The sequence below is a fragment of the Marmota monax genome, unplaced genomic scaffold (assembly GCF_021218885.2).
Source record: "Marmota monax isolate L192 unplaced genomic scaffold, Marmota_monax_Labrador192_F-V1.1 WCK01_AAM20220418_F8-fsc00262, whole genome shotgun sequence".
Classification (NCBI taxonomy): domain Eukaryota; kingdom Metazoa; phylum Chordata; class Mammalia; order Rodentia; family Sciuridae; genus Marmota; species Marmota monax.
Genome location: NW_026694427.1, coordinates 7,634 through 28,148, shown reverse-complemented (window position 1 = coordinate 28,148; position 20,515 = coordinate 7,634). Strand labels below are relative to the sequence as shown.

Here is a 20,515-nt window from a genome sequence, read left to right as displayed (position 1 = left end):
AGGTCCCTCCCTTGCTCAGCACCTGCAGAGGCTGAGGAGAGAGGCCCAGTTTCTGGTGGCACCTGGAGCTGCAGCACCTCTGGGACCTTCCCTGCTACTCACCTGGGGCCCTGGGTGACCCCACTCAACTGCTGAGTGCTGGCCTGGGCCTGAGAGCCCCTGGGAGCTGCTAAAGGTCATATAATTTTCTACATATCACACTCCTCACCTTAGACATTTACCACTTATTTCTAGTGAGTCTTTCAAAGCCCTGGGCATTTGACAAGAGAAGGCACAGATTCTATACATGGAGGTGCTGTGGTCCTCCCCAGCCATCAGTGTCATCTGCCACAGAAGGTGGGAACCTCTACCCATGATAAAAGTGGTGAATTAGCACAGATAGTGAAAATCTTCATGATAAGTGGGCATTTCTAAGGGACACACTTAGAAAAGAAAGCTGAAAGAATTCTAGTGCAGCAGACCCCAAGTGGAGGTGGGTGGGTTTTTCCTTTTTTGAGTCATTTGACAAATATTAGAGAGAAGGTTAAAAGACAAAACAAGTGTCTGATGACAAGGAAGGCTGTAACAGTCTTATCTCCAATTTTAGGGACTATGAGAGATATTGTATTGACACAGACCTCAGCTTCACTGTCTCTGTCTCCAGGGGAACAGCAAGCTGGAGTGTGGGCAGCTCATGACGCTGGCACCAGCAAAACCCTAGGCAGAGACCTGGAGGCCTCATCTGTGCTGCATCCTGTGGGCCCAGTGGTGTCCCAGCCTGGCTCAGGGGCTGTGGGTCATGGAGAGACTACCCCCTGTCCATCAGCAGCCTGGACCCTTTGATGCCACAGTTCCTTACTCTCAGGAAGCCTCAGGGGCCACCACAGCAGCTCAGATGATTCCAGAGGGAAATAACAGCTGCCATCTACCTTCAATCCCTTTCTGCCTGCTACATAACTGCTCTCTCCAGAGACACAAAGTTAGGCTTCTGCAGTTTTCTATTTCTTTCGCCTCTGAAAAGGAGATTGTAGGAGAGAGAAAACCCACTTTCATTCATGTATGAGAGATGCTTGGTCCCTTAGGCCCTCTTTTGTTACCCAGGTATATAGCAGAGGTTAAACAGGATGGGGGAGTATTTGCTATTACATGCAGGTGAGCAGGAGGAAATGGAGGTTCAAGGAGAGTCATAAACACCCAGGGCTATGCTCAGGGTTAACAGTGACTGCACAAGCACAACTGTGAGCCAGGGTCCCTGCACACTTCTCTTCTCTTCCTGACCCAGTGATGGCCCCCTCTGTCCTGGACACAGCCTGCTACTGATGGCTGCAGCAATTGTCCGCAGGTCCTGCTAACACAGCATTTCCTCTGCATTCCAGGATAAGGCCTTGGGACAATTCTGTGTATCATGACCCTCAAATGTGGGGCTCCAGCTCCTTCATGTTTTGTGTCTCTGCAGAAATCGTCCAGCTGTGGCCTCTCCTCCACACACAGCAGGCTCAGGGCTCAATGGAGGAGGGGATATCTGGACAGGCAGGCTCTCCTGGAGCTAAATTATTATGCCCATTTCCAGGATCTGGTATCCTAACAGCATGTTGTGTGTCTCTTTTTCACCTCACAAACCAGATTTCTTCTCTTTGCTAGAACCTGAAAGTGGAAATTGTGAACTCAGCTAAGACAAGGACGTACCTGGACATCAATTCAATAAGTCACAAAGGGCTTCAGACATTTTTCAGAAAATGCATTCAGAGTCCACTCAAGCATGGTTTGAAACAGGCTCTGACAGGAGGGACATGACATAGAAGGCAGCTTTACTGACATCACCAATTCATGACCCTTCATTTAAATCCTGACACCTCCTCCAGAGGGAGCATGTGACTGTGTAGAGGACAATGACTTTCTACACTCTGTGAAACTCCCCATACACATTCTCACCATCCAATCAACAAGTGGCTCTTCCACTCTCCCTGTCTGCCAACCCCACTGATGTCCCCTAGTGGGGAAGTGGATCTGAGCTTCCTGCTCCTGACTCCTTTCCAGCTCACCTTGCGCAACTGGCAGTTTATTTTATAAGAACTCAAGTCACCATATAGACTTCTGTGTGTACCAGGAAGTGAGCCTTGATTTGTTGCTAACTGCTTTCTTTTTAAAAAATATTTAATTGATTTCATTTTTAAATACATGACAGTGGAATGGATTACAATTGTTATTACACATAGAGCACATGTTTTCATATCTGTGTATATAAAGTATGTTCACAGCCGTTCATGTCTTCATACATGTGGCTTTCATAGAAAGGGTTTCTCATTCCAAGAACAGTCATCCTTTGAGATCACTAGAAAAACAAGTCCCAGGAGAACACTCCTCATGACTCTCTGCAAACACTCCCTGCACAACAACCAAGAGAAATCACAGAGCTCCCATCTTGGCTTTTATTCTCTAATCAATGACATTCCATGATCCAAAGCACTAAAGCCCATTTGCTCTTCTGAGGGGACTGGAAGGGCCTGAGCTCTTCTGCTAGGTTCCCTGGGTCTCAGAGTGCTGCACCGAGTGCACTCATCATGTGTTCATGGAACCACAAGTGAGTCAGAGGAGAGCCTGTGTCAGTCCAAGGCCACCTGCAGAACTGCTCTGCACACACCTCCAACAGCCCATCTTCCTGTGAACTTTGCGGATATGGAGCAATTGTACTCACGGAGCTCATAGTAGTGTGCTTGGCTAAACCCCCTCCCCTGTGTCATATCCTGTCCCCATAGAGTGCAATTGTGGGGAAATGATGCCACAGAAAACACATAGGATAATGTGTCATGAGCAGGCTGGTCTGTCCTGCAGGGGAAAATATTGTTCACTGGGTCCCCACAGTATGGTCTGGCATTGACCACTTATGGGAAGAAGAGGAAAAAGATCCAGTGCTCCTCATCCAGGTGGGAGAAGGTGCCCACCCTTCAGGGTCTCCCAGCTCAGTGGCTGAGCCTTTGGGGGTCTGTGACTCAGAATCCTGGTTGGACACATTCATAGTCTCCTCCTGGCTACAGAGAGGGGTTGGGCATGGTCTAGAGCCCAGCTCTTCAGGAGCTGAGGTCATCTTCTTAAAATTAAGAAAGATAAGGTGGAAATGAGTGGATTCAGACCTCCAGCTGTGCTCAGGATGGAGAAGTCCATCCTTCCTTCCCTATAGACAAATGTACTCACATAACTGCAATACACCTGTGACCAGGACACGGACATTAGTGCCCTGTCTCATCCCATCTCCATGGTTTCACATGTGTCCAGTCACCCCCTAGTGTATTCTGTAGCAAATGGCCCAGTGGAGACTCCCCAGCTGCTGTGGAGCCAGGTCTCTTCAGCCTCCTTCAGCCTGGGGTGGCAGCCTCTGCTTCCTTGGATCTAGGGGTCCTGTCTCTGTTGAAGGTGCTGCGCCAATGGCCCTGTAGAATATCCTCAAAGAGTATGCAGTGTCCCTCAGGACTGAATTCTGCTCCTGCATCCAGCATTGTGGTAACTCTACTGCCATAAAATAGCCCCCCCCAACACCACCACTGGGCAGCTTCAACAGAAATGGACTTTCCCATGACTGTGGAATCTAAGGCAGACATCAGGGCACCAGCTGGGCTGTTCTGCTCTACCTTGGCTCTTAGATGGCCATCCTCCTGTGTTTCCCATGGTTTTTCCCTGGTGTCTCTGAGACCAAATTTCTCTTCCATTAGGATACCAGTCATATTGGATTAGACCTCAAAATCAAACCTCACCCTTGCATAATTACATCTTCTAACACACTATGAAGTTGTGCAGGCCACAGCCCCAGCCTCTGAATTTGGAGGGACACAGCTCATCCCATAGTGGGTGGGCAGGAATGTGCAGAGGGATACTCTGCTCTTCTTATGGCCTCCTGCCAGGTGGGGCATGACTTCATGTTCTACACCTCAGTGATTCTCTTGGAACCTGGGTTAAGGGTGTCACCAGAGTTCTCCAATGATTGTTTTTTGCTTTCAAACTAATAAGATTTTCTCCTTTGAAATATAATAATACACTAATGAGTTCATATATTCTTCAATGGTCAGAATATTGTGATCATTAATTATTTTAACACTTCAAATTCTTCAAATTTGTCTATTTGCTGTCACATATAAATTGTCTTCTGTTATATTTTTCTATGACCTCTCAATATTTCCCTGCATTCTGTGTTTCAAAATGATCCTAGTTTCTCTTTTTCCTACCCTGTATTCTGAATAAAATATTTTCCAGAAATTCACGGTTCCATTAGTGAATAGTTGTTTTAGAAATTATAGGTTCTTTTGGAGAGAATAGGGTGATTTCTTCAAGATGGTATGGATTATTCCATTTATCAAATCACAGTGATAATTAACCATACACAGTGATACTTGCTCATGTTCTATCAACAAAATCCATGGTTTTACATGATCACAAACACATGATTCTAAAACGCAGACTTTGTTTAATAATTCTTCTGTCAAATAATCTCTTGTTTTTCAACAGTGAATCTCTTTTTCCACAGTGAATCTCAATTATTGATTGTGAATTCACTTGCTTGAGCCATACCACTGTTTAAAAGCAACATGTAGATGATGCTTTTGTGAACACCTACAGCCTTGATCAGGGCAGAATATTCAGGGGTAGGGAACATGGTCAATTTTGCTGAAAGAAAATGCTCTGCTTTCTGCTGCCACAGGCATGATGAGGGTTGGAGGAGAGAGGACTGCCACCTTTGAAGACAGTGAACTGTGAGGCCAGAGAGAGTGGGAGTGATAACCTGAGCATGTGGATGACATCAGGCATGGGCGTGGGCAATCAGAGGCAGAGCTAGGAAGAGAGCTGTGCCTCTCCTGTAGGAGGGAAAAATATTTGATTTTGGCTTGTCTTGAGAAACACAGTGGGACAGAGGAGGGATAAACAGAGGAAAAGAGTTTGAACAGCTGGAGAAGGAAGATGAGGGAGGAAAGATCCTGCCCTTCTGTTATGGCCCACATCCTCTGTCAGAGATGGAAGGAAGCACAGATGGAACCCGAGGTCATCAAAAAGCATGTCACATGCAGGACTCAACAAAAATACAGCCTTCAGCCCCAGAGAGCAGAGCATTTTCTGTCAGCAATTCTGAGCTTCCCTGTCTGACCTGGGACTCAGGACCTGGAGCCTGTGCTGAGTGATTGAGAGGAGCAGCCCTGCAGCTGTGCCCAGCCTGCCCAGCCCTGCTGATTTGGACAAAAAGATATGAGCAGAAATAAAGGTTTAAAAAAATGGCAAAGGGAAATTTTTCCCCTTCTGTAATTCTTCTAATGTAAATAAATTAACCTCCCATTTAAAATATGCAGATTGGCAACATTGACTGAAACGGTATGTCTACATGCTGTGTCCAATAGTCTCACACTAGGTCTTAGAACAAGCAGAGCTTGACAGTGAAAACACAGGAAAATATCATAGGCAAATACTGAGCAAGAGACAAGAAAGGATTTATGCTCTTGTCTGTAAGTTTGTCAAAATTGCTTTAGAGATAAAGAAGGAAATTATATAATGAAAACAGAGTCAAATCACCAAGAAGATAGAACAGCCACATACATGTGCACTAAACATCAGGGCTCCAAAGCACATTTAAAAACAGGGACAGTTATGAGGGACAAACAGAGTATAATATAGTAACAGAGAGGACCCCACTATTGTACTTTCAATAGTCCCTGGGACAACCAGGCAGAGGACAAGTCTGGAAACAGAGTCATGCAACAATGACACCCACCTAACAGACACGTAGGAAGGTTCACCCACAACGGCATGTTACATGATTGCTCAAGTGCACATGGAATGTTCTCCAAGATCCTGCATGTGTTAGGCCACAAAACAAATCTCAATGACATTATTAAGACTTATAACATAGAACTTGCAAATTATCTCCTCTGAAGAAAATGATATGAAGTTACAAATTAACAGCAGAGAGTAAACTGGAATGTTCACAAATATGAGGAAAATAACATACTCATATGTAAGAACTGGTTCAAAGTATAGGTTGTACTCAGTTCTTCATCCCTGAGACACAAAGAGCAGACAACTTAATTGCTCACCCAGCATAGTGTTCCTGGCTTCAGAGATTCAATCTGTGGCCAACTGGCTCCATATCTCTGGGCTCTGGGTGAGGCAGAATATCATGGCAGAGGACATGGCAGAGAGAGGCAGCTTAGGACATGACAAGGTCTCAAGGGGAGGGGGGACAGGGGGCACAGGCAGAACTACTATTTCAGGATGTGCTCCCATGACTCACCTTCCCAGCTTTGCCCACCTGTCTACAGTTAACACAGGATCAGTCCATTCACACTAAGATGGACTGGTTATAGCTCTTGAAATCTGAATATTTTACCTCTGAAGAATAGAAGATTCTGGGGGGATATCTCATATCCTTATCATAACCTGCCACTCCTGACCTCCAAAAGCTCATGTCCATATCACAGTGCAAAATGCATTTACTCCATCTTCAAGGGTCCCATAGTCTTGCCAGTTCCTGAGATATCTCAAGCCCCCTGTCCCATTTTTCATGGGCACAGTAACAATTTCACCAAAACCTAAAAGTCCAAGTCCACAGTCTCATAGGAACCCCAAGGCAAACTCTTGGGGAAAAGCCAAAAGCAAACCCATTGTCCAGTGTCAGAGTGTCAACATTCCCATTTCAAAGGGGAGGAACAGGACCACAGCAAGAAGGGATGGTGCCAAGGCTGGACTGTAAAATCCAGTTGGACAAACCCATTCTGCAGCCTTCTATCTAGCACCTCGGCATGTGGCACAGTGAAGTTCTGTCCAAAGGGTTGACACAGGGCTCTGACCCTGTGGACTTCTTGGCTGCAGCACACATGGCCTCCCTATCCACTTGTCTCTGCTGGATTCAGTTTCTATCAGCAGATTTCCCATGCTGTTGGCATCTCTCAGTCTCAGGGTCTCCACTGCAACACCACCTCCATTCTCACATCTCCATACATTGTCTTCTCAGGGGCTGTTACAGGTATTCAGCCCTGATGCACCCTGCCTGGCCTTCAGGGCCTCCTTGGAAATCTCCGTGGAACCTCATGACCCCCAACTCCTGCATCCTGCCTTCCTGCATACCAGCTCCACGTGATTGAGGCCCAGGTCTGCCACCATCTTGAGCTGTCACTAAGGGACCACAGATATACCACCCTCTAAGTGCCTGGGTGGCTAAGCACAGGAAACTACTTCTTAGGAGCCCCCATGCAAGCAGGATGCCCCCTGATCTCTTCTCAAAGAAAATTCAACTTTTAAACCCTTAAGACTGAGATGGGTGTGACCTTGCCAGACCCTGAGATGTTTCAAGCCCCCTGTCCCATTTTTCATTGGTACAACACTTGTCATCTCTTGTGCTGAGCACCTGCTGTGCAGAATCAAGACCTGAGCCAGGAATCAAGCTCCTAACCCACCAAACGAAGAACCCCACCATCAACATCCTCCTGCTCCTGCCCAAGTTTATTGTTATAGATAAAAAGTCATCTCACCTTCTCCACGAGAGGGCAGCATCCTGTCCTGTGTGCATCTGGTGATCTGGAACTCATTTAAGAGCCCATCTAGTGTGGGAATCCAGGTGCACTGGGGCTACAGGGTCACGTCCCTTCCTTTCCTCAGCATCCTGCAGAGGCTGGGAGGAAGGGCCAGGGTGACAGTGGGGGTTGGATCTTGCACCTCTGGAACCTTCTGCACCACTCCTCAGCTGCCCCTGCCCAAAGGCTGATTGGGGAAGCTCTTCCTAGGAGCCCTGGGAGACCCTCAGCACCTCTGGAAGGAGTTTTGAGTGGGAATCATGAGGCTGGGTTGGCCTTTATAGACCAGGAGCCCTAAGCCTCCCTCACCAAAGCCACTGCATCCCAAAGGGTCCCTCAGACCCATTCTCTTCTCTGGAAAAAGCCCAGCTTTGGCATCTCCTGTGGGTTACACACCTAGACCCCAAGTGCCCCGAGACCAGTATGTTTTCTGAATTCCTAGTGAAATTTTGTCTTTGTTTTGACAACTTACTGAGGAGAGGGATCCCTTGAGTTCCCCAGGAAATCTGGCCTAGTGATGGATGGAAGAGAATCAGCTTCATGAATGTAATGAATGTGGGAGAGGAATCCACAGTCAGGACTTTGGGTCCCCAGACCCCAAATTCCCCAACGTGCTGTGTCACAAACCTGCCATTAGATGGCAAATAGACCCCACAGAGAGCAAAGCCTCAACATCACTGAGCAAGCAGGAGAGATCCTGTCCCAAGAGGATCCCTAAGGCTTGGGGGCTGTGTCCAGTGCCCTGTTCATGGCTGCTGGGGCTCTGTGCACAATGGGCCAAGTGTCCCCACAGTTCAGTCCCTGGATACTTGTTGAGAGCCACAGCTGAAGGGGCCCCAGCAAACTTTCAGACTGCCAGCTGATGATTGGCTCACAGCGGCCCCAGCAACTTCTAGCTGATTGGCTCCTCTGCGGTGATGCTCATTGGGCTGTTTCCCTGCCCTTTCAGACTACGGAGTCTCTCATTGGGGAACTTTTTTTGGCTCCACCCACGCGACCCAGCCAATCGGCATCAAGAGCAGGAGGAAAAGAGGAGGTGGAGAGGCTTGTGGGAAGCCGGTGGTGGCAGTTGGGCTCTGAAGGTTTTTCCTGAGGAGCTGTTTTGTTTGGCGTGTGTGGTTCTAAAAATAAAGTTCGTTTCTTTTGACAAGTGGCTCCTGAATTGTGCCCAACCAGACTGCGGCAGATACTTTCTGTGTAACTTTGTTATCTCTCTTGACCTCAACCTGACAAAAGTGACCCTCCCCTTGACACCAGTCTTAGAATCAGGGTGGGTTCTTGTTCCTCTGTGGTGGAAGATGAAGCACCTGAGAAAAGCCAGACAAATACAGAGAGCAAGTTTGACTTCAGGAACAGAACAGAGATGCTAGACTTTTCTGGAGCGACACCAGGGCCAGATCTGACATCTGCAGAAGATGGGGTATCATGGTTTTATCATAGAACTGCACCCTCTTTATTCTTGTATACATTTACCAACTCTCAATTTAGTTAATTTACCATATTATCTTTTAAAATTCAGAAAGAAAAAGAAAAGAAAAAATATATATCTTATGTAAGGAACTAAGGGCATGGAACTGCCAAATTGTATAATTTTGTAATTATAGGGTCAACTATTAGGACACAATTTGTATGGATAATATTCAATAACTGCATCTGTTTATCAGATGAAATGACAGATTTTAAATTAGCAGTTACAATTTGCTTTTATTCCATATTTTATTGGTGCATTATATTTATACACAATGGTGGGATTCATTGTTACCTATCCATTCCTGAATATGACCTAACAATTGGATATGGCCAATATGATTTCCATTATTTTCATATTTTAGTTGCCATAGTCAATATACATTTGCAAAACTATATTTATTCCTGCATAAATGTCAGGTGCTGTGATGTACATGGGTTAATTCCCATACTCCTGTGTCTGAGTCTCACCTGGTGACACCCAAATTGAAACTCATACCAATCCCACCCTGCCAAATGTTCCAACAATGCCCTACAACTGTCACACTGAGCAAACAAGCATATTATTTGATTCAAATCCTGAGAAAATACCTATAGCACTCTAGAAAATGCATAGAATCTTCCTCCTCTTAATTATGGGCAATATTAATAATGCATTATCCGAGTTTGAGGTTTCAGGTGGGGAGAGGAACTGGAGACTGCCATGTCTATTCAGGGCCTCCTGAGACTCTGGAGGTTGCTTTGGACCCTGGGGAAGGAAGTCTTCACTTGTGTCCTTGTGAGACAAAGGGCCTTTTAAATGCTCTATCCAATTCACAGGGCTCATGAGTGGAAAATGTCTGTCCCCAACATAGATCGTCTGATTTGGAGTTCAGCACCACAAAAGGTCAAAGTCTCCTGGTTGGATATGGCTTAGCTGTGGATGAAGCTTTATAACACTGGTCCACCTTGTCTTTGAATATAGCCCTTGTTGCTCTGCAATGGACATTAGTTTTTAAAAATTTCATTTATGTGTTCTAATTAGTTATATATGACAGCACAATGCTCTTCAATTCTTAGTACACAAATGGGGCACAATGTTTACTTCTCTGGTTATACACGAAGTAGAGTCACATAATTCCTGCAATAATACATGCAACCAGGATAGTGATGTTCTTCTCATTCACTATCTTTCCTACCTCCAGGCCCCCTTCCCTCCTTTCCCTCCTATTTTCCCAATCCAAAGTTCCTCCATTTATCCCATGCCTCCCCACCCCCTGCATTATGAAGCAGCATCCACTTATCTTAGAAAACATTTGGCCTTTGGTTTTTTGGGATTGGTATATTTTGCTTAGCATGATATTCTCCAACTCTATCCATTTACTTGTAAAGCCATTATTTTATTCTCTTCTAATTCCATTATGTAATATACCAAGTAATATTCCATTGTGTATATATACAATGTTTCTTTATCCATTCATCTGTTGAAGGACTTCTAGGTTGGTTCCACAGCTTAGCTATTGTGAATTGTGCTCCTATAAACATTGATTTGGCAGTGTCACTGTAGTATGCTCTTTTTAAGTCCTTTGAGCATAAACCAAGGAGTGGGATAGCTGGTTGAAATGGTGATTCCATTCCAAGATTCTAAGGAATATCTATAGTGCTTTTCAGATTGGTGACACCAATTTGCAGTACCATGAGCAATGTTAAGTGTGTGCCTTTTCTCTCACATCCTTGCCAACACATATTGTTGCTTGTATTATTGCTACCTGTCAATCTAACTGGAGTGAGATAAAATATTAGAGTAATTTCAGTTTGCATTTCTGTAATTGCTAGAGATGTTGAACATATTTTCATATATTTGTTGATCGACTGTATTTCTTCTTCTGAGATAAATTGTATTTCTTCTTCATTCCCTTAGCCCATTTAATGATTGGGTTATTATTATAATTATTATTATTATTATTATTATTATTATTATTAATTTGGTGTTCCTTTTTGAGATCTTTATATATCCTAGAGATTAGTGCTCTATCTGATGTGCATTTGTTCAAACATTGCTCCTATTCTTTAGGCTTTCTCTTCATCTCACTAATTATTTTGCTGAGAAGAAACATTTTAGTTTGAATCCATTCCATTTATTGATTCTTGATTTTATTTCTTACACTTTAGGAGTCTTGTTAAGGAAGTGGGTGTCTAATCTGACATGATGAAGATTTGGGCCTACTTTTTCTTCCATTAGGTACAGGGTCTCTGGTCTAATTCATAGGTCCTTGACCCATTTTGAGTTGAGTTTTGTGCATGGTGAGAGTTAGGGCTTGATTTCATTTCACTGCATGTGGCTTTCCATTTTTTCCAGCACCATTTGTTGAAGAGGCTATCTTGTCTCCAATGTATGTTTTTGGTGCCTTTGGCTAGTATGAGATAACTGCATTAATGTGGGTTTGACTCTGTGTCCTCTATTCTGTACCATTGGTCTAGCTTTCCTTGGGATTCTGTATCCCCACAAAGGGAGCAGATCTACTCTAAGTTGTACTTTGATACATTTTAGTCTAATAAGATTCATATTAATTTCTAAATTTGCCTATGTATGAGCTTTTGTTGATGTGTTAATGTTTTCTTAGTCCATAAAAAAGCACCAAGTCAAGTCTTTCAAGAGGACCTCCCTCTCTTCAACTCATAGCAATTCATCAAGCATCCTCACTACATCTGAAAAGTCTCTCCACTTTGGTAATATTGCTTGGGCTGGAAGCTGGTCACAGCTCCACGACCTCAAGAGGATGGTTGGTGACATTGGTGAAAAAAAGGGATCTGTACCCTGGGGCCTCTCGGGGTGTCCCCCTTAACTCTCATAGTATCAGGGCTTTGGCTCTTTCCTTCCTCTCTCTTCCAAATGGCCCCTGCACACAGCTGTCCCATGTGGGAGCTTCCCCTGGTGATGGGCCTGAACTTCACAGATCATAGCAACCACAGGATGTCCTCCTCATTCCAGCTTCTCCATCTCCTGCTGTTGCTTCCCAAGTAGGAAATGGCCAAGCTGCCCCTCTGTCAAAGTGGCAAATTTGTGGTGAATAAATGAATATTTGAATTTACAAATATAAGCCTCTAATTTTATGTTCTAGTAATTAAAAAAAAAACCTGAAATCAATTATGTACCCTTAGAAACTAGGAGAAGAAAGAGAAATCTAGAGCAAGCAGATAGAAGAAAATTATAAGATATAAAGTAGAAGATAAATGAAAGAGAACCAGAAAATCAATGACACCAAATGGTGATTTCCTGAGAAGATCAGAAACCTTGCAGACCCTTACAAAAATTCATCCAGAAAAAAGATGGAGGGCAGAGATGACCAAAGTCAGTGTCATAATTGGTCACTAATCTACAGAAATTTAAAAACATTATATGAGAATATGAAAACATGCCATTATTGTCAAATTATGCAATTTAAATGAAATACATCAACTCTCAGAAAGAGATAAATTATTAAGTGACTCAAGAATATCTAGAAAAATTGGATGGGATTATAACAAGAAAGAATTTTAAAGTTTTTAAATAAAGCAAAGCACAGAGTCAGGACATCATTGGGGATTCAATCACATATTGAAGTAGCAATGTCATCAGTATTACTCAACTGTCTGGACAAGCAAGAAGAAGACCTTCGCAACCTGTTCTATGAGGCCAATTTCACCCTAAAACCAAGCAAAATGGCCTGGCACGGAAAGGAAACTGCTAGTGTCATTTTATCACCTCCTCTTTGTCCCGAAAGTGGGACCACGGAGGATCTCCCTGGGAGAATTCCATCACCAGGGAGCCTCTGAGGCACTGCCTCCATCCTGTGGAACCTCTGGAGATACCTCCAGCCTTCCCCCTGGTTTTTGCCTATCTGCAGTGTAAGCAGGAATCGGGGTAGATTTGCTGTAAGACTGGATAAATTGTGTCACAACCTGGCCTTGATAAGACTCTTAGGTAAACGTTCTGACCCCAGTATAGTCACTCACTCTTTGATAATGAAAACATCACTTACTTAAAAACTCCTCTCCCACACTCCCAGAGGGACACATGATGCCAGCTTAACCCCTCAGGACAGGACAGGGCTCCTATTGAGGGTAAATCTGAGGCTACCTTCAGCTCATGCCCAGGGTCCTGTGACACCAACCCAGGATACAGCCTACAGAAACTGTAGCTGGGATGTGCAAAGGGCTGAGTCCTTCAGTGGGACAGAGACCCTGTTGCTCCTCACTGGGCTTTCCTCTCTGGCTGGAACCCCTGCCTGGTTTTGTGGCCACCTACCTGAGAATGAGAGATCCAGCTCATACTGGAGTTCAGCCATCTAGGAGTCCATGAGGGATGGGAAAGGCCTTGCAGCCACTATCAAGGAGGACAGAGGCAGGGTGTGGCCTAGGACACTCTGGTACACAGTCCATGTAGTCCTCCTGAGCAAGTCCTTCTCACAGAGGACACTGACCTGCTGCAGACAGGAGAAGCACAGGACAGGAGTGCTTCCTTTTTCACTAGGTCAGATGAAGCCCAGAAACACAGGAGGACTCTGGACAGGAGCTCAGGACACACTCAGGAACTGCTACCTAGGCCACCTTGCTTCTGCAGTGGGAGGACCACATGGTCTATGGACCTGCACTTCTCTACCCATCCTGCTGATTTGCATGCTTCCTCTCAGAGATCACAGAATTGTGAGCCAATTTAAGGGGTCCCTGGGGGAAGAGGAGTGTTCAGTTCAGACAACACCATATACCTTCAGGCTCAAATTGTCAGTTTCCTGCTGCTCAGTGTCATAGGTAGGAAAGAGAATGCTCAAGACCCAGAGTCCACTTCCCACATGAGTTAGTTGGAGCCTACACCAGGGTTTTGGACTTAGTTGCTTCTGTAACTTGTCTGGTATGAAGAAGTCCATGTGTCTCTATTTCTGCTAATTTTTCTCTCTTTTCATCTCTCCCAAGTGAGCATAGTGTCCAGTGGAGAAATTGTGCTCATGCAGTCTCCACAGTCCCTGGCTGCTTCCCAAGGAGAGAGGGTCACCATGACCTGCACAGCCAGCTCCAGTATAAGCACCAGCTACTTGCACTGGTACCAACAGAAGCTGGGGTCCTCTCCATGTCTACTGATCTATAGAACATCCACCATGGCCTCTGGAGTCCCAGAGTGCTTCAGTGGCAGTGGGTCTGGGACCTCCTACACACTCACCATCAGCAGCATGGAGGCTGAAGATGTTGCAACTTACTACTGTCAGTACTGTTGTAGCTCCCCACCCACATGGTGATACACACTGCAACAAAACCCCTTCAGCTCCTTGAGCCAGCTGCTTCCCCCTCAGAGCCTGGCAAGGTCTAGGGCAGTGTCTGCAACTGAACCTCCATCCTTTTCTGCAGTGGTGCTATGGTGAATTTTCCTCAAGGGTATTTGGCTTCTGGACAACAGGAAAGTTCAGATATGCAGCTGGGATGAGGTCCCCAGAGGGCCCAGGTTTGTGACAAGCATAGAGTTTGCTAATGATGACACAGAGCTCCTGAGTGGAGCATTGATCCTGGGGAGGAAGTTCCTGGGCTTCTGAACCACTGTGCAGGGGCCTGAAGAAACATTCCTTCCAGAGTGGTTTCCTGTCAGTGAGGAGCAACTATGGAGAGACAACCCCTTCCCAAGGACCAAGCCACTCAGCACAGAGCAACCGTGCTCCCAAGGTGAAGGACTGCGGGGTGAAGCCATTATAGCCTTTTCTTTTGGGGAATGCTGAAGTTCCATTTTGCATAATTCTGAAGAACGTGTTTCACTGTGGAAGTGGCCAGGACAGCCATCCAAGCAGGAGAAAGTGACAGAGCTCCCAAGTAATGACAGAATGGCTGTCCTCATTCTTTTTCTGTGATTAGTAACTAATCCTTCTTTGGGGTGATGATTCCATGATAAACGTGTGGAAAACACCTCCTGTCAAACAACCTGTGCACAGGAACAAAGTGTCTGAGGCAGAGACCTCAACCTCTGTACCCCACTCCATTTCCCTGAATTACAGGAAGCCTGCTTGACACCCTTTTTCACCTACAAGGTGTTGTGAAAATTTAAAATGTAATTGAATATTTCTAAAAATTGAAATAGAGAACACGGGCATCACAGAAAGAGAGTATGTTTAGTGGAAGGTCCTGGTTAGGCATGGAGACTGAGCTCTTTGGGAAAGGCACCTCTCAGTTCTCTTTCCCTTCTAAATAAGATCAGCTCACACAGTCCAATTAACTAAAGGAAGAGCATGGCCAGGATTCACCTACATGGTCTCTTCAGTGACAAAGTAAAGGGCTTTCACAAAGAGCTGTCAGTTTTGCAGGGATCCAGAAAAAATACTAAATGGTAGTGAAGATTTTGCATCTCATAGGTTGGTAAGGATCTGCACAGCCAATCACTCTCTGTGCCCTGGACATTCTGCCTATAAAACTGAGAAGTGGAATTAGGTAGTTTCTAGAATTCTTCCCTCCCAGCTGGGAAGCAGCTGGATCACACTGAGGACAGCTGTCCCTGTCCTCACAGGGCTGTGCACGTGCATTGGGTTCTCTGTCCCTGTCATTCCCAGCAATGTTGGAGGACCTATGTTTCCCTCTCACTGCTGCATTGCTGACAGCTGGCTTATTTGACACTCTCCTCCTGCTAAGGACAAGGACTCTGCATCCAGGGTTCCCCTTGCATACTCAAGTGTGGGAGGCATTGGCCCCAGCAGGCAGCCTCAACAGCATCCTGTGAAAGGGAGAGACCTCTCTGCTGCTGACCCAGGCAACACAGGGGCTGTTCCTGGAGTCCAAGGACCTCTCTGAACCAGCCATGGAACTGAAAGAAACAACACATAGGATTTTCTTTGCCTACCCATGGACAAACCCAGCTGAGCCCATTCCCTGTAAGAGCTGCCTCCATAGAGTCATTCAGCTTGGGTCCAGGTGGCTCTGATGTGCAGAAATGTGCACTGGTTTCCATTTAGATGCAGCACATGGCAGGTCTGAATACTTTAGGGCTGTCACTAAGCCAGGTTCAGAGGGCCATCCTTAATTTTCATGTGTGCATGAAATCCATGTATGTCTGCAGAGTTTGAAAGTACCCAAAATACTTTGCTTCCTCTAGGATTGAGTAGCAACACAGAGGCTGCTCCCACTGCAGATGGAGGGCAGAGGTCTTTTGTTATTTATATCAAAGAGGGAAGTGAGAACAGGTCAGAGACAGCTTTAGTAGTGAAGTTATTTTTTCTGCAAATTTTTTCTTGACTCATATAATTTGTAATTGTATATTTCAAAGGAAAAAATGCTAACTGAAGGATATTCGATGGGGAAATCATTTGGGAGAATGAAAGAGGACATTTCTAGGGGTAGCCCCTTGAGCCTTGGTGTGTTAGGTACAGGCCCTTCCAAATCTGCCCTGAGCAACTCTTGAAAATAGCAAAGGTGTGGTTCTGTCTATGTCCAAATAATGAAATTATAATACTCAAAATTCACTCTCTTACCTGACTCCGGCCTTAAAATAAGGACAGAGTCACAGGATACTGGGACACTCTACCCACACACCCTCTGAGATGGTATTCCTTGTTCTCTGCACTCTCAGCTCTCTGTGATTTCCCAGCCTCATCCCTGACCAGTCCCGGCTCCCTAGTGTCCTCTTTACTGAGGAGCAGGCCTGGGGCAGAGGTGGTGTTCTGTCAGCTCCCTGACCAGGCGGGAAGCCCACACAGCATCGTGTTATCCTGAGTCCAGGACATCTTGCAAGGTTGATATGAGTATGCAGCTGAGGAGGAGGAGGAGTGTAACAGAGGTCTGCTCAGTGACCCTCTTCTCTAGGCCCCAGCTGAATCTGCTTTGCATATCCCTCCCCAGAGAGCCCCCACCTCTCACAGGCACTATTAATGGATCCCCAGGAGAGGAGACAGGCCAGCAGGAGGGAGAGCAGGCACTCCTGGCAAGATGAGGTCCCTATCTCAGATCCTGTGCTTTCTGCTGCTCTTCATCTCAGGTGAGCAAAGGAAGGGGATGTGGTGCTCTGAGCCACCTTCCCACGGACATTGCCAGAGGGGACCCACTGAGCATGTGCCTGAGACAATCTTTCTCCAAAGGAATGGATTCCTCACCCTAAATGTTCCCTTACAATAGTGAAGTATGTATGCTTTGCCTGGGTTTAATTGATTGTATCCCTATATTGACCTTGAAAAGTCTTATGGGATTGCAGGTGTGAAAATGGGCACTGCCCTCACCCAGTCCCCAGCTCTCCTGGCTGTGTATCCTGGGGAAAGAGCCACCATCACCTGCACAAGCAACCCCAAGGAGAACTCCAAGTTTTCTTGGTACCAGCAGAAACCAGGCCAGGCCCCTAAACTCCTGGTGCATGGCACATCCACCCTGGCTTCAGGAGTCCCAGCATGGTTCAGTGGCAGTCATTTGGGAGCAAATTTTACCCTCACCATCAGCAACATGGAGACAAATGATGCTGGCACTTATTACTGTGTTGAGTGGCCAGGAGATCACAGTGACACATCCCTGAACAAAAACCCTCACAGCTGCGGAGAGAAGTGGCACCTCATGATGCATGAAGCCCAGGGTCTTGAGTGTGACTGCCGCTCCTCTGAGGCACTGTGTTTGTCCTGTCACCTGCAGAAACACCTCCCAATGGTACCCAATGATACAGCACTGCTCTTCCAGAAGAAAGGTGGTGGAGCTTGGTGACATCCCTGGAGGATTCCAGGGGGAAGGTCAGACATGGAGCATGTGCTTTGACTGAGCAGGTGCCCTTCCATAGCATGTCTGCATGGAGCCATGAGAACACATCAGACATCATGACAGAAACCTTTTCTCTCCTATGGGGAATCTGATTCCTGGAGGGAGACAGTCATAAATAATTATATTCATAACTAAGGGTAAATTCTAAGCTGAAGGTGCCCTTGAGAGAACCTGCAGCCTCACTCCACACAATGCAGGGTCAGGCACCAGAAAGAGGTTGAAAAGGAGAAAGGGGTCATGCCCTTCAACCAGAAGACCCCCAGCCCTCTCCTACTGAAGATGGAAACCACCTCCCAATATGCCTTTGACAGGAAGCCCATCATTAACTCATGGGTCTTGCGGGGACATTTATCCAAACCAAAGCTCAGATTAGAGGTTGTGTCCTGTGCCACCCAGAGGAGCAGAGCAGTGAGTTCAGCTTGTCTTGCTTCAGAATGTCTCCTCTTGTGTAAGGGACAGAAGATGAGGACCAGAGGACCTGAAATCCCAGAGTGTCTAGGTCAGACTTTTCAGAAAACAGGAGGGTCAAGTTTGTGTCACAGAAAATTTGCTGTGAGCACTGGGTACAGGATTCAGGAGTTAGGAGCCCTGGTGTCTCATCTGCTGTGCCCTCCAGACAGCACAGGTGCAGCAGGGCCACAAGCAGGAGGTTTGTGTTCAGGCCTGCACCCCTGTGGGAGCAGCACAAGTCCCTTGGATACAGTAATGCACTCCAGCGTCCTCAGCTCCTCCCTGTGGATCGTCAGTGTGAAGTCTGTCCCTGACCCGCTGCCACTGACTCTGCCTGAGACCCCAGAGACCTGTGTGGACACATACTAGGCTTTCTGGAGCCTGGCCTGGCTTCTGTACAGCCCAATAGACATAGGTGTTTCCATCACTGTGTAGGAGGCTCTGACTGGACCTGCAGGAGATGGAGGCTGGCTGTGCAGGGGTGATGGGCAGGGAGAGGGGAGTGTGGGTCAGCACAACATGCCCCCTGATCCTAAAGTAATGACATTTTAATGCAAGGTTATTTACATCATTAGCCATTTTCATGAGTTGTTTCCATGAGCTTGAATTAGTTTTTGTGTGCATTATCTTGATTCTTTCCACCCAAATGTTCAATTTCAAAACAGAAGCCAGTTAGCTAATTTCTATTTGTTCTCTAAGATTCTTCCAACTTCATTTCCCTCTTTGTCTGTCTTCACCAGAGCACAGCTCTTTAGTAAGCCTCACCTGGCCCATCTGGAGTGCAAGACCAGCACATCTCCATGTGGATTCCCAGGGCTCACCTCCCTCCCCCTTCTCCTTCCCCATCCCCTCTGGTCCTCACCAGGGATCCAGAGCAGCAGCAGCCCCAGGAGCTGAGCATGGAGCCTCATTTTGAGAAACTGAGCTGAGGAGTCCTGGTGAGTCAAGGCGAGTTTAGAGCTGAGCTTTTAACTCAGCCTTGCAGGAAGGTCCTCCCCAGGGAGCAGCATCCAAATCCCCAGGTGGGTGCTCTGGGATGGAGGATCCAATGGTGTGAGTGAACACCTGTCCTGTCAGCAAGTTAACCTGGCAGGTCCTCTCTTAAGAAGCTAACAGAAAAATTCTGGTTCTCTGAGTGGGAGAACAAACATGATTTACAGTTTCTTCCTATTTTTCCTTGGAGATTTCCAATTTTATTACTTTCCCAGGAACATATTAGTTTATTTTTTTAATAATGCCAAGTTTCCATAATCCTGTGGGAAATGTTACTTCTTTGTTCACATTAGTATGAACCATCAGGGCATGATTACTTTTAGTGACATAACACACACAGAGCAAAGAGCAGACACTTAAGTGTGAACCTGAATGGATTTCAAAGTACAGTCCTGATCCTTGAGGAGCTGCAGGAGATACCATTTCTCCTTCTGCTTCCTGCTGCCTTCTCCCATCAACAGCTTCCCAAGGTGGCTCTATACTGGATCTAGCACAACTGCTTGAGTCTTCTTGAACTTGAACTTCATGTGAAATTCAGTGTTGCCTTGTGTCCATGGCCTCTCTTGTTTTCTTACCATCTTGAATCTTTCTTGCTCCCTGTGGCCTCTAGATCTGTCTGTGGTCATTTGCTGGGGTCCTACAGGGATTCCTCTGGGGATTCAGGTTGGGCTCTCTGTTTGCCCAATGACAGCTCTTCATTTGTGCTGATTTGCCTCTATTATTAAGGTCTGTTTAGGGTTGTGGAATTCTGCTCTAACTTTCCTTTCAACATCCCTCATTCCACTGTGATTCCGTTTTCCTTGGTCACAGTGACAGTTGGCCAATTGCTTTGTGACTGTCTGCAGTGAGTCAGATTTCACTGGTTCATTTAGTGTTTTCCCCCAGTTCTCCCTTTCAGCATTTTAGCTGTAATGTGTGGTGTTAGAAATCGTATCCTGTTTACTCTGACATGTTGCTGTGATATACACATGAATCATCTGGAGGGGTCTCACTCCCTGTCCACCCAACCCATATCCACCCATATGATCACCAGCTGCCTGAATGTGCTGCTACCCTCCTGTTGGGGACACTGCAGGTCCCCTGGGCTGGGTGTGGAAGGTTGGGTCCCAGAAGACAGGCCACAGACTCCCCTACTCTTACCCTAAGCTCTAGGGCTTTAAGGGATGAACTTCTCAATCTACTTTATTCCTGAGATAATTTCGAAAGAACAGAGCCATTTTTAATGATTTTAATGATTCACATTCAGTTTTCTGCTTGTTTTCTTTGTCTGTTGTGCTCAGAGAATGCACCAAGTTGCTCGTGGCAGCAGAGCTGGCTGCACCTTCCCAAGTGAGTTTAAAGCCTGTCATTGCCTC

At 46.0% G+C, this 20,515-nt stretch overlaps 2 gene segments (V, D, J or C); both read left to right on the top strand.

Annotated features, from left to right (window-relative positions):
- Window positions 1-12,581: 12,581 nt before the first annotated feature.
- LOC131423181 (Ig kappa chain V-IV region S107B-like) lies at window positions 12,582-14,245 on the top strand. The segment is given in 3 exon segments: window positions 12,582-12,669; window positions 13,674-13,763; window positions 13,926-14,245. Coding segments are annotated over 3 exon segments (498 nt in total).
- Window positions 14,246-16,889: 2,644 nt separating this feature from the next.
- Window positions 16,890-17,769, top strand: LOC124109642 (immunoglobulin kappa variable 3-15-like). The segment is given in 2 exon segments: window positions 16,890-16,956; window positions 17,170-17,769. Coding segments are annotated over 2 exon segments (543 nt in total).
- The last annotated feature ends 2,746 nt before the right edge of the window (window positions 17,770-20,515 follow it).